The 13,826-nt window shown below is 34.9% G+C and overlaps 1 protein-coding gene across 2 annotated transcripts in view; it reads right to left on the minus strand.

The window, feature by feature from the left end:
* Positions 1–13,826, minus strand: part of LOC100865249 (uncharacterized) — a 68,501-nt gene that overhangs the window by 26,563 nt on the left and 28,112 nt on the right. For both annotated transcript variants that reach the window (XM_086908111.1, XM_086908110.1), the window contains exon 3: positions 7,161–7,685. In XM_086908111.1, coding sequence (XP_086764237.1) covers positions 7,161–7,685 — 525 coding nt within the window. The remainder of the gene's footprint in view (positions 1–7,160; positions 7,686–13,826) is intronic.

The raw sequence follows: 13,826 nt of genomic DNA on the forward strand, positions 1-13,826 counted from the left end.
AAAAAGGAGAAATAATAATTTTATCTAAAATAAAATTCAATCGTACGATATATATTTCGTAACCCTGAACCAACCCTCTTGTAACATTTATCACATTTAAAATTCCTTGCACCGGTATACTTAACCTAAATTTCATAATGAAACGTCGTTGATTAAGCGTCGAGGATCGTCACTTTCCTGCCAAGAAACAATTACGAAAAGAAAAGGAGGGAGGGAAGCACTTTCTCTTCTTGCTCTTTCAACCTTCGTCCACTTTATGTCGTCAATATTCTCGAGGAGAAAGGAGTTCGTCCTTCGTAGAAAACTTAAGGACTTGCGCTTGAACTTGACTCGAAATGGGCTAAAGGCGATCAATACGAGCTTTCGGCGCTTGCGAGGCAAAGCTCTGGCTAGTGTGGCCTGCAGAGACCACCCTTAAAGCGAGCCACCATGCTTGTTATCAGGAAATTGCCATAATATATATGGCAATAAATAAATAAAAAGTCGGAGGTGATACGAAATTTGAACGAATTATAGTGATGTTTAAATTTGCTCAAGTTGCATATCCTTTCTTTAAAGAAAAAGAACGATAAAGAACGAAGGGGATTTGAATTGAAAAGTAATAGGAGAGAGAAATTATTCGATTGTATTTGATGGAAATTGGTTTATGTTTTCGTTTTCTTTTGCGAATTGATTCGAAATTTATTGATCAATTCAAAAAGTAATTCTTTTTGATCGAAGGGATCGATAATGCGCACAGATGAGAAAATGATAAGACAAAAATGAAATTTTAAAAAACTATTCATTGAATACCTTAATGTGATTCTTTTTTTAAATATTTCAGAATTATTGATTGAAATAAGATTAAAATTTGTAAGATATTAAATTTTTAAACAAATTGTGATACGAGACTAACGATATTTAATATCAAATAATAAAAAAAAAATAGATGAATATGAAAAGATATTATAACATTTCTCTCTCAAATCTTTCTTCTCCCTGAGATTTGTATAATTAATAATAAAGATTTAAAACGTGTCATGGAAATAAATTACTTTCTTCCATTCATATATCAATTCAGACCATCTAAAGTTTTTATCTATAGTTTTTATATACTAGTAATGATAATATAGATAAAGATAAGAGCTTATTCAAGTTTCAAGGTTAGATTAATAATAAATCGTAAAAAGAAAGAGTCGTCATGATTCTTAATAATTGTTCTTATATTTTTCAAAAATTTCTTTAAGATAATATATATATATATATAAAAAAAATAAATAAATAAACCAACATGCACATTGAATTATTTTGTTGACAAACATATATCGATCAAATTGAGATAAATAATCGATAAAAAAATTTTTATACACTTAAGATATTGAACATTTTTACATAATTCCACAAAAGATAAAACAACCAACATGTGTTATATTTCGTTGGGAAGGAATTGGTGAAAAGTTAATTTATATATTTATAACAAAAAAAAAAAAATTACTTCAATTGTAATACGAACGAAAATACGTAATATTCAACCGTGTTTGTTTTAACGACTATCAGTTTCACGAGTATTGAATCTCTATGCTAATTCCAAATCCAAAGAATCCACCGATGCGTTGTTCTGTGATTCCAGCTTGGGTTGTTCCAATGATTCACCTTAAATAAGACTAAACGCAGCGTGTTTTACCGTGTTCAGATAAGACAACCAGTCGTTCGCCAGTCCTTCCCTGATCGATACTTCACAAGCTTTGTGCATTTTTCTCTCTAATTTCCTGATTTGAAAATGCGTGTAACGAAGGGATTTTTATATCGATCAATCCAAATTTTATAAATGTATAGTACCATCCACTTATCAAACATAGATTTAAAATTTTTTAAATAATATTGCTGATATAAATGCTTTGGCTTGAAATAAAATGTATTCGATGTTTAGAAGAGAGATTGTTCTTATAAAAAAAAAAAAAAAAAAAAAGAAGGAATCGCAAAATTGATATTGACGGAATTAAGTATCATCGTGCTTAAATCATTCGTTATTTAAGTTCCGTTCAAAGAGACGATTGTTTTTTTTTTTTTTTTTTACGAAAATTCTTCTATTTAATTCATTAACTAAGTTAATCAATAAAGTCGTTGCCGTTAAATTATAGCCAATTATCGAGTTTGCAGAGAAATAAAATTCTATTGCAGGAGCGATACACATTCTGCATGATTACGTAAGCCCTCTTGTTTACGTAGCTGTTAATACTTTTAAAGGTTTTCACTCGTGTCTTAGCCGGAAACAATGAGTTATTGACGATTCTTTCTGATCTAAAAATAGAATTTGGCATATTTTCGAGGTATAAAGTAACGCTTTGAAATTCGTTGAAATAGTTTCGATTATTACGTAATATCCCACAAAGACTCGAATTATAATCTATAATTTTTAGTTATTCAGCTATTAGAATTTTCGATTAATATATTATAATTTAGTCAGACTTTTAAAATTATTCTCTTAATTTTTAATTTTTTAATCTATTTCTATTTAACATCTAAACGAATCGATCCATTCGTTATTTTCAATTAATCCAAATCTATTTGACTTATCTCATTTCACTTTTAATTTACTTCCACAATAAAAGAAACAAGAATATATCCTATCTAGCTTTATTTAATCCAAAATTAGATTAAATTATATAACTTGAAAAATATGATTTAACGAATACATTTTATCAACTTTTAATTTTTTAATCATTCCTTAAATTTTTACACACCTTTATATTGCTTTCGAAAATTTTGTGAACACGAAATACCATCCTCGTAAAATCGATTTATCACGAAAATATATACAAGCTAAAAAGCTCTTTTAATCCATCAATTATGCAACTCCTTATAAAAATATTATTTCCAACGAATTACGATTCCACGCTGATGGAAAAACTGGAATCCATTGCGAATTTATCGAATTCAATTATTCGTCACGGTATCTTCCTACGATGGAAACAGAAACGTTTCCGCGATGAAATGATCGACTTGTGCAAATTTCTTATGAAACGCATAGCAGTCGAGAAATGCTGTTTGTATTCGTGCGGATAAATCGCGAGGTGGACGAACGCAGCTGTAATTCCGTATACGATCCTTCGTCCATAAGAAATCGTTTCCCGTGTTGTAATGCAAATTCGTGCCAACTTGGCTCCATCCAGCCTTTCAACTGTTGCAAACAACACGTTTTTGCAGACAATTCTCGAAAGTTTTCCGATCGGTGAATGTCGGGAAAAATCTCGTTTCGTATGTGTTTGGAATAAGGAATAATGAAAAAAAAATAACGAGAAGATTTTCCTTTATGATGGATTAATTGTATTATGCGATCCGTAAAAATGTGAAATTTTTCCCGAAATCAACGAGAAAGTTGCATTAAGTATTCCAAATTTTAGAAAGTAAAGCTATGAAAAAAAAGAGAGAAATAAATTTGCCATTCTTTAACCTAACTTTGTATAGGATAACAAAAGAATATTAATTAAAAAAAACTCAGAATTTGTTTCTCAGTTTACAATCTGAATTATATCCGACATTTCATTGACCAATTAATTTTTAATAAACAACAACAATTTAGACAAATCTTGATTGCCCGTCCATCTGTTGAATTCGTTTGTAACACGAGATAGAACAATCGAATATTCGATTCCACCAATGGCAACAAGCGTTGCTCGCCAAACTTTCTATTTACGTTTCGTTGTTCGCGAAATCTTCCTCTACCAATTATTTCCCTTATACTCGAGCATACGAGAGGATGTATCGAATCTCGACAGAAACAACAACAGCCCAGATCTAACAGAGAGAAAAGAAAAGCGCGAGGCCTGTATTCGTTCCGATGGGGCAAATTAACGAGCGTTCCTTGTCGCTTTCGAAAACACACGCAGCCCAGGCCTCTCCAGGTCGCGTTCGAGCAGCCAGACGCCGTTAGTTCCGGTTTAAACACGGTGGAAAACATGGTGGATTTTTTCGCGCAGCCTCGTTGAACAACGACCATTGCGAACCGCCATGCGAAAAATTCCCTAGCGTTACGGCCTCGCGTCTAACACTGGGAATCAGCGAACAATATTCTTTCTAGACTGGTGGTGGTGGTGATCGTGGAATTCTTATGGACACACCTTTAGACTTAATGCGAAGTTTAATTTAATAGAGTTGTTTTCTTCTTTCTTACTCAATTTTATCATGTCATGTTTGATTGAGTTTCTGAGCGTTGAAGTAGGATCGAATGATTTAGTTTTCAGGGGTGAAAGAAGAATATTTGTCAGTCGTATAAAAATTAAAATTATTCAATGATTATCGATAATTGATACATATGTGATTATAAAAGCAACTAGTTTCAGATGCTTACTTATAATTCTTATAATTCTCTAAAGATTATTAGGGAATATTAAAAAGAAATTTATCCTATTTACATTCCTATTTTGACTCTAACATATTGTTCCTTTTTTTAATCCGAAAAGAAAGAAGTGACAAGTCGGTTCATTTTTAATCTCTATATTTCTATATACTTCACCACTTTGATTCTAAGAAAGAATTTAAAAAAAAAGTATCTTTTTTAAAATAATCTCTCAACAGTTTTATATACCGTGTACATATATTTTCACATTTAAAGCAACTTAAAGTCGACTTCTTCTCGAGTTATTTGCAAATCTGGAACCCGTTAAGCATAACGCGTCAGATCTCGAGGAGCCGGTGTATGAATTCTTGGGAGGATGTATCAGCAGATTGCTCTTTTCCTATTCAAGCGGGGCAAGCGTGGTCCGAGGTCGACTCGGTTCAAACAACGACTGGCTAAATCCCTCGGATGCCTAAGCGTGTTTCAAAGCGCATAGCGCGGATAGCTGCACAAAAGGTGGGCAGGAAAATGGACCAGCTTTGTTATTTTAATTGTTGGGGAAAAAATTTACTTTTACAAACCGTGAGAAACAAGTTGCATCGTTTGTTATTCAATTTTTTTCTCGATGCGATATAAATTATAGAGATATAACACGCTGAACACGCAGATTTATTACGAGATGTAAAATCGAGAAGAAATAAATGAAAGATCGTTAAGAATTTAATTTTATCACGAATTATTTTAAATTAAGTAACATTAAGAACCTAAAATCCTCTTTAACGTATCGTACGAGTGTCTTTCTCTAGAAATGTCATCGATATTTCGTTTTTATCATCAATTTCTTTTTCAATACACAACTCGAACTGTGAGGCATAAAACGGCGACGATCGAGCACTGCATGAAAAGGTTAAGAATTCACACCGTGGATCAATCGTCGTTCAAAACTCGTCCATCTTTGCATTTCATCAAGTTTATTCAATCGATGCTTTTAATGCATAAATGAAATATAAACCAGCCACGCGATTCATTCAATAATACAGCATTATATCCCCATATTTGAAGTTTCGAACTAGCCGCGGTATTACGAGTGACTCACAATGCGACTATAAATTGCTCTCTGGCGGCCGTTCGGGGAAACTTCTATCCGCGAAATTCCTCCTCCTCCTAATAACACGCGTGGCCGACGGTAGAGCGCGTGAAAAGTGGAGAGCGATTCCCGCACGACGTAACACGACACGACTATGGGACTATGGGCGCCTTCTAACTCTATTTACGATCGGTAAACGAAAACGAAATCGGTTTCGAGATCGGGCAATTACGCTTGTTCTGCCCACGTGACGCGTTACGTTTACCAGGCTGATTTAGTGACCGTTTAAATCCATTTAGCGGTGGAAAACGCGGCTCGAGATGGAAGCGAGACGATTTTCGTTTCGGTGTCATGCTAACACGATTTACGAGTCCACGAGTTGCGAGCGGAAGAGAGTTATCAAGACGACATTTTAAACCGTCCGTTTCTCGCTCGTTGCTCGGTCAAAGATCTATTCATATTTCTTTTCTTTTCTTTTTTGCTTTTTTCTTTTTTTTTTTTTTTTGAAAAACCGTTAGACCACCTGCGACGATCGTACATCATTGCGATTTGAAATCTGACAGATACACGCGTGCACAGGTGACGTGTACGTATATACAGGGATCCTTTGAATTCGAAATTGGAAATTTCTATTTCGCTGATTGTCGCTTATCGATCGAGTGAAAATTTATATAATCAAGATGGATTTTAATTTTAAGAGATGTAAGACGGAAAATTGTGAGAATTGTGGAAAAGAATATAAAAATTGTAAAGAAAGGAATCGAATCGATTTTATGGGTGTAAAAATAATATTCAGAAATCTTGTTGCGTTTCAAAATACGTATTTTTTTTTTTTTTTGCATGCGAGCTAACTTTTTTTCAATTATTTGCACGAATCTTTGCACGTAACTGGAATAAAAACTACAGGACGTTTCAAAATCTTCGACGAAAGATGTATTTTAGAACGTGGCCACCGATGCACGATGAATTATGGAACACGAATTACGGCGCGATTCTTTTGCCTTTCAACGCCGGAATACGAATAACCGCTCTCTTATTCCTCATCTCGTGATATTCACGGTCAGCGGGGAGTAACGCCATAAATACCGCTCCGATAGCTAAGGGTGCGAGTTATTTTCATAGTCTGGGAACATTACAGTCGCGCCGCACGTTTTTAAAAATACAAATCCAGATTTCTCGGATCTTTTCGAATCATTCTTCGTTCTAGCATCATAGATAAAAATAATTAAATTCATCATTTACACCGATATTTTTAAACTTTGATTTTTCAATATTCTTCTACCCTTTTTTTAAATATAATATCCAATAATCTTAACACGTTGCTTTTCGAATCAACAACTCCGTTTCTTCGTTCGATGAGTTTCTTAGCTAGTTTAAAAATTTTATGTACCTGTACAAAGAAAGGATATTTCTTGAATATTGTCGTTTCGTGTGATGTTTTAATAATAAAATAATTACCAAGACGCATCCTTTCGTCAGATATCGCGACAAAATGTTGTTATAAACCTTACAATTCCAATAACATTCCAATAACTTCTCTCTATCGTCAGTCTCGTTATTCAATAACGAAAAATCAAACTCATGTTCGAACCAATTCCATTACAGTATTTGCAAACCTCAGAAACATTGAAAATAATATTTCTGTCTGATTTCATCTCGATGCAATTATAATCATTAATAACAACTATTGATTTACGAATTTTCATTATAAGACAAATATCTCAGCTCCGGCAAAAGTAAGGGAAGAAAACTCACCATTTCGTCCAAGCTCTTCAGATCGTTGGTGACGATCTGTGGCTGGGGCCCGTATATGAGGCACGGCTCCTCCTGCTGCATATCGGCGTACTCGTCGTCGCTCTCCTCGTTCCCCGAATTCCCATGCGCCCCGTTCGCCGCCTTGTTCTCCGCCGCTATCTCCCGATCTATCTGCCTCTCCATCTGGACCAGCATCGGCGCCAGCATACCGAATTTCGCGCCCCGCCTCGCCACCTCGAGCAAACACAGGATCACGTGTCGCTCGTTCTTTCGCATAATCAGGTCGTCGGTCTCGAATAACAGGCACTCGATAATGCCCAGGCTGTTGCGGCACCAGCCGATAAAGTTGGACACGTTGTCGCGGGCGAAGAAGGTGCCGGCCTTCGCGTTCGGCAGGAAGGCCACGTCGCTCAGCTGGCTCATCGGCAGGGCCAGCGACGAGGTCATCGATCGTGTCATCGAGATCTTGCGCGCCTGACGCCGCGCCACGTATTCAGCCGCCGATTTGCGCACGTTGTTCGCGTGCTGGGAACAGAAAATTAAGAGGAGAGGTTGGTAGAGGCTACGAACGTGGACTGGAACGATGATTAAAATGATCGTCGAGAGTATCGGTTAATCGTAATTGTAAGTAAAATAGATATTTGGTAAGTTACGATTTTGTTTAAAAGCTTGCCAATCAAGAGTTCTTAGAAACAATAAAATTGTAGAATGGCGACATTTTTCTAAGTTTGCCTTAATCGAAGCTTAATTAATTACATCGCGAGTTGAGATAGGAATTTAAGCATTTACAACAGGACGTAATTTCGATATGATTTTAAAAATGTTAGTCCTTCTTTCTCCGTATCTTGTAACCAGTTCCTAGAATGTAATAATAATAAAATGTAGGATGGCGACATTTTTCTAAGTTTGCTTTAATCGAAGCTTAATTAATTACATCGCGAGTTGAGATAGAAATTTAAGCATTTACAACAGGACGTAATTTCGATATGATTTTAAAAATTCTTCTTTCTCCATCTTGTAACCAGTTCCTAGAATGTAATAATAATAAAATGTAGGATGGCGACATTTTTCTAAGTTTGCCTTAATCGAAGCTTAATTAATTACATCGCGAGTTGAGATAGGAATTTAAGCATTTACAACAGGACGTAATTTCGATATGATTTTAAAAATTCTTCTTTCTCCATCTTGTAACCAGTTCCTAGAATAATAAAATGTAGGATGGTGACGTTTTTCTAAGTTTGCCTGAAGTTCGATTTAATCGAAGCTTAATTAAATTAGAAAGGATTTCAACCTAGAATGTAATAATAAAATGGCGAGTGCAAATTAAATTTTCGTTTGATTTATTTAAGCTTGGCTTAAGTTCGATTTGATCGAGTCGAAGCTTATTAAGATAGGAATTCAAGCATTTACGACAGGATATAATTTCGATTCTAAAAATTAGTTAGGTTCTTTTTTCTCCATCTTGTAACCAAGTTGCAGGAATCAATTCACTTTGCTACTTTCCTTCCTACAATCGAATCCCACAATCGACTAACACGGCTGACATTCACCGAAGAGGAATTGGCGATCCACTGGCCGATTAAGGAGTCAAACATACACCAGCGATATCATCTCAACACCCGTGATACTAATTGTTCCATTAATAACACCGAACACCTCCCTTCTCGATCGAACGTTCGCGATAAGGCTGCAACTTTTCTATGCATAAAGTAAGTATACGCGCGCTTTCATCGTTGACTAAGAGAGCTGCTTAAGTAACCGATAATTGGATATCGAGATGATGTAAATGAGCTTGGAGTAACGCTACGCCATCCGACTACGCCCTACGTCTAATAACAGGTTTTACAAGCGTGATCTATCGCTTGATACCAAACCGAGGGAGGACCTCTCTCCCTGAACTTTTAACCCGTCGATTAATTAGAAACGAGCTTAACTTAATCGTCCGAGAAATCGTGCGAATTATCGTTCCGTTGCACGATTTTACGAAAACAGTTCGAAAGGGTGTGAATTGGGATTTTAATTTTTCTATTCGAAAAGAGGATTTCAATGATATCTTGTGTAATAATTTATTTTTAATGAAATAATCGATAAAATTCATTGGAATTCGCGTGAATAGAAGAATTCTAATGAAAGTGAAGAAATAAGGATGGCTATTGTTTTTGGATGGAAGATGTTGAGATGTAATTTTTAATCTTGGATGTTTGAATTGAATTTATAATTTTTAAAAAAGTGTATAAATAGGAATAAATTATTTCAAAAATCTTTAACTCGATTATTTTACTCGATATTTTATTTAAAACGAAGCTATATTTATCAAACCAAATATAATTCACTTTAATACGTAAATATCGTTGTTTCCAATTTTCATTAAACTTGCTTCATTATAAAAGAATAAAAACACCAAATACAATTGTTTTTAATAAAACAATCGATATTATTGAAAATTTGTATTAATTTTAACTTAATTTTACATTTATTCCGAATGAAATGTTTATCGAGAGATATGATTTCGCACAGCAGAAAGATCTCGATAATTTTGAACGTTTGAATAAGAGATAATAAAGAAAAAGAAATTGCTACAAATTAATTGTATCCTTATCTCGTGAAATTTTTATTATTCCTCGTGTTTCTTTTCTTCCTTTCCTTTTCTCGTTTCCTTTATCCATTTGGCTGATCATTTGATGCTCACGAGGTCAATGTTACCGCCTTCTCATCTCACTTTCACCACATACTCGCTCTTCGTCGATTAACGTTAAGCTATGAAGAACCGTGCACTCGAGTTTTACCGATTCGATCTGCACTTTATTCTGCGTAAAATTAATCGATCCTTTTTTTTTAAACCACGCGCTCATCATTTTCTTCATTGGAATCGTTCGACTACTTTCAAACAACGCAAAAGAATTCGAACCTTTAAAAAGAGAAAGAGAAAAATATATATATAAAATTCTCAAAAATAATAAATCCGATTCGATAAGTTGCGTCGGAACAAGATTGAATTTCTAAGCACAGAAACGATCTATGAAGTGGTCGATTATGCAATTGGAGCATTTCAAAACTCAATTGTACAGAAGCGGCCGTTTTCTATCGAACAAACTTCTTGCGCGTATCTGCCAGCGCCACTACAGTGTACTAATCCGACTACAGCCGACTTGATAAAGCAGTTAAAGAGGTCAGTTGGTAGACGCTGATCGATTGTTCCGTAATTCTTCATTTCCTGTCTCGATACGCTACCATGAATTTCAATAATCCCCGACGGGGGCATAGAACCCGAACCATACGCTACTACTTTTTTCTTCGAACTAATTTAAGCATTTCTTTGTTTCATGCACCTCGCGATTTCGAATTCTCTTTCTTACTTTTCTCAAAAGTATCGGTTTTTATCCCAAAATTTTTTCGAAAAGAGAAGAATCTTTACGCGACACGATTCAGATTTGAATAAAGTTTTCCAAAATTTAAGCCGTGAATATGATACTTGAAGTGATGATGAGTTTAAAATATATTTTATTAGGGGATTGAATAAATGATAATTATTTTTATGAATATTCTTGTAGCTGAAAAATTGAAGTAGAGAAGAAATTTTTACTTCTCCGATCGAAATGATGTGAAACGAGACGCGCCTTTATTATTATTATCGAAAGTTAAACATTTGCTAGAAAAAGTAGGAGAGAAACGGTTTAAAATCTGAAATTGGAATAGGACATAACTGTTCCTGGAATTAATTTCCGCTGTGAACGGCAAATTTCCGAAATCAACGATGTACCGATAATCCACTCGCTGCACAACCTCAAATCGAAAGCAACCCAATTTTCGCTAGAAATAGAAACTTTCAAAAATCAATTCACAACAATTTCGTATCATCTTCATCCGTTCTAATTATGAAATAAGAATATCCACCAATTGTGAAATGGTATTCGATCAAAAATTCCACGAGACTCGAATATCAATATATTCGTGTAAATTTATATACTTTTGACAAATCTTCGACGAAATAAACGTTTCAAAACAGATGAAACCAAGGAATCGAACAGGCCAAATTAATATTCAACACAAAATCTATCAAAAGGATCAAAAATTATACGAAATACATACATCTCCATTCGAAATTATAATAATAACCTTGCTACCTAAATCGCGAATTTTCAATTATATCAATTTCATCTTGCACTTGCAATATTAATACATTCTACGACAATGAAAATCATAGACTTTTTTCTTTTGATACAATTTTTGATACGAATATTCACAAAGAATGAAACGACATTCCCCCAATTCTTCTTTTAAGAAAGGTTAACTTTATCCACGATCGTCAAAAAGATCGTGTAAAAAGAATTTTTTCGATCGAACGAAAAAAATGCATCGATTCTTATTATTAATACTCTGAGTCGACTCTGGTCGGTGGATTTCCAGCCGAGAAGGCGAGGAAAACGGTTGGTTAGGCCGTTGACACGTTCGCCTAATCTCTATATTATCCCCGGGGAGGTATCTGGTCGGGACCGGATGCTGTTAGATAGAATTTTTACGACTCCAACCGTGATACCGCTCGCATACCATCGCCTTATGGGTATCACGTGTACAACGAGCCCTTCCACTTGCCCTAAATTCTCATCTCTCTCGTGTTCACCGATTAAATCGAGAAAATTGTGAAATTATCGCGTTTTCCAATGTGAGAGAAATAAGTGGGGAACACTGTGTCGTTCAATTACAACGACAAATATTTGAAGTAGATTATATTGTGGAAGGGGGAGAGGGGAGAATATCAAATTTAATCGCGTGTCGTGCAAACATCCACGCTGGATTTTTAACATTCTATTTCATTCCCGTTATCTCGGATACGATATAATAAAGTAATTAAAAAAAAAATTATCGTTATTTAATATTTTCTAATTACACGTCGGGAACTTTATTGCACTTAGAATTGAAGCAAATATCAAAGAGAAAAAAAAACCAAACGATCCCTGTACTTATCTGTTATTACTTGTTACACTAATAATATCCCAAATCATTGACTTAACCTAAATATTAATATCCATAGTATTTTCAGAAATTCGTAGAACAGAATTCAATAAAATAATTCGTTATAAACCTTCGATATTACATCGATCTTATCCCTTCCGAGCTAAAACTTTCGAGACGATCGCTCGTTTAATTCATCTAATTTCTTCAAAATCTTCAAAACACTCGAAATCGATCCGAAACTACGTTTGAGAAGTACCACCACCGACTACCAACCATAAGGTTAAAAACCTCCTCCTGAAACCACCTCACCATAAACGTCCCCGAGTTGCGCACCACAAGAGGGGTTAAGAAGAAAGATCGAATACATCAACTCGCTCGCGCCGAAAAGACTCGCCCCGAAGTGGCAATTATGCAAAACTCGAGGTAGAAAGAGAAAAAAAACGACGACTCGAAACTCGTTGAAATAAACTCGTGACTTTTAAGAGGTTTTTCTTTTTCACGAAATGAGAGTCACTGGAGCCCGTGCGAGTCGTGGAGAGGAGGGGAGAAGCGGCTCGTATATGGTAATATGGCCGGCAGATGAGAGTTTGACGGCAGGATGTCACATTACCGTGGCCTCTGACCCCCTCCCTTTCGATACCGTGTTCCGGCATCTGTGTCTGCTGCGATCCGTGAGCAAACGCGCTTAATGAAAATGGCTGGCGCGCATTCGCAGTCGTAAATTAGAGCGGGACGCAGGGGGAGAAGAGCAACGCGTCGTTAACCGTAATACCGCGGAGAAAAGCGTGACGCGACGCGGTTTCGTTTGTTTTGTTTTTGTTTGCTCGCTTCCTTTTTCGCCTGCCTGACGATCGTGGGATCCTTCCGTCCGATCTTATAAATTTATTATTTCTCTTTCTCCTTTCATTTTCTTTTTATTTTTAATCGTTGTTCCGCCTCTGTGAGAATTCTGTGCTCTTATTTTTTTTTTTTTTTTTATAAGATGAAGTTAAATATTTGATTTTTATTAGAAATATTTGACGGGTTAAATATTGTATATTGATGTATTGTAATTCAACGCAGTCCTCTCGATTTTTAATAGTAATGTTTAATAGTCGTGATTAACACGTATTATGAGGAGTTGGAAGAAAAATATGTGTCATTATTTGCATAAAAATCCGCAGTTTACTAATGATCCTGAATTGGGAGAAAGAGAAATTTTTAATTTCAGAAGAGATCCTCGTTTTCCCATTTTACTTTTCTCTTTTCTAGTTTTTTTTTTTTTTTTTTTTTCAAATTATTCTTCCCTATTTTCGAAGCAGAGTTTTGCTCCGTGTCATTCCCCGAAAGTTTATTCAACTGAGAAAATCTTTCTTTTTTCTTTTTCTACAAAAAGTAATTCTTTGAGGATATTCTGTTGTTCATATACAATAAATTTTTTGTTGCAATTAACTCTCTGAAAATTTATTAGAAGACCGTTTGAAAACTTTCAACACAAAGTATAGGTATAAAATAACAATTTTAAAAAATTTTAATAACAATTATTTATAAAATTTAATCGATTGATAAGAAATATTTTTCGAATTTTAAATATATCTAAAAAAAAAAAATCACAAAAATCATAGTGAATTTCAAACGAATTCCAAACCTGCCAGAGATAATAGATATATCGAAACTTTCACATTTCACGGTGTAATTTGTGGCCGACACAAGTGTCGTGAATCATCCTTG

This window comes from Apis florea, unplaced genomic scaffold (genome assembly GCF_048593485.1).
Source record: "Apis florea isolate Af1SG1 unplaced genomic scaffold, ASM4859348v1 contig_3036_pilon, whole genome shotgun sequence".
Lineage (NCBI taxonomy): Eukaryota > Metazoa > Arthropoda > Insecta > Hymenoptera > Apidae > Apis > Apis florea.